The sequence below is a fragment of the Pundamilia nyererei genome, unplaced genomic scaffold (genome assembly GCF_000239375.1).
Source record: "Pundamilia nyererei isolate P.nyererei 1_Seehausen unplaced genomic scaffold, PunNye1.0 scaffold00819, whole genome shotgun sequence".
Lineage (NCBI taxonomy): Eukaryota > Metazoa > Chordata > Actinopteri > Cichliformes > Cichlidae > Pundamilia > Pundamilia nyererei.
The window spans coordinates 43,233-44,093 of record NW_005188220.1 but is presented as its reverse complement, the minus strand read 5'-3'; the positions used below and the strand labels follow the sequence as shown (position 1 = coordinate 44,093).

The window sequence follows — 861 nt, the reverse complement described above, 5'->3', positions numbered from 1 at the left end:
AGTATTTCCTCCCCCTGTCCATCATCTCCTTTGCCTACGCCCGCATCTGGTCCAAATTGCGTGGTCATGTCAGTCCAGCAGAGAGTGGTGTCAACAGCAGCGTTGCCTCCGAACGCCACCGCCGACGCCGCAAAACCACCAAGATGCTGGTGACCATGGTGGTGGTGTTTGCCGTGAGCTGGCTTCCCTTCCATGCCTTCCAGCTGGCCACCGATATTGACAGCGCGGTGCTGGACATGCGGGACTTCCGCCTGCTCTACACCGTCTTCCACGTGATTGCCATGTGCTCCACCTTTGCAAACCCACTACTTTACGGCTGGATGAATCGCAACTACCGCGCTGCCTTTCTCGCTGTCTTTAAATGTCGCAGTGGCGGCGAGAGGGAAAGGGGCGGGCGACTGGACAGCATTCATCCCGCTGGGGGAGGGGCAGGAGGGGGAGGCAGAAGGGCAAAGAAGATAGTCCTTGAAACGCAGGATGTGGTGTCTACATGCCTCAACGCCACTGATGTGTGAGATGCCGAAGAGGGATGGAGGAGAGGAAGACATGGAAGAGAAAGGAAGGAAAATAATATTCTTTTGTCTCCCAGAGGACAAAAGATTGCACATGGAGACAGAAGAAAAGAAGACCTAAAGATGTGTGAGAAAATAGAAACGGCACGAGTGAGAGGGAGCCAATGGGGGGGATTAAAGAGCCCAAATATAGAGGAGAAGGCGGGGATGATTGGGGATTAGAAGAGGAAGAATGACAGGAGAAACGATGAGGAGCTGCTGAATGACTCAAAGTCTTCTTAAACAACTGAAACTGCATCTTTCTGAGGACATGACCTTGCTGTGATGGAAAATTCCCACACTGTAAAGA

The 861-nt window shown here is 52.5% G+C and overlaps 1 protein-coding gene across 1 annotated transcript in view; it reads left to right on the top strand.

The window, feature by feature from the left end:
* LOC106456001 (neuropeptide Y receptor type 2-like) overlaps window positions 1–834 on the top strand; it is a 7,316-nt gene extending 6,482 nt beyond the window's left edge. Inside the window, exon 5 of the mRNA XM_013908024.1 lies at window positions 3–834. Coding sequence (XP_013763478.1) covers window positions 3–515 — 513 coding nt within the window. The 3' untranslated portion in view covers window positions 516–834. The remainder of the gene's footprint in view (window positions 1–2) is intronic.
* Window positions 835–861: the final 27 nt, after the last annotated feature.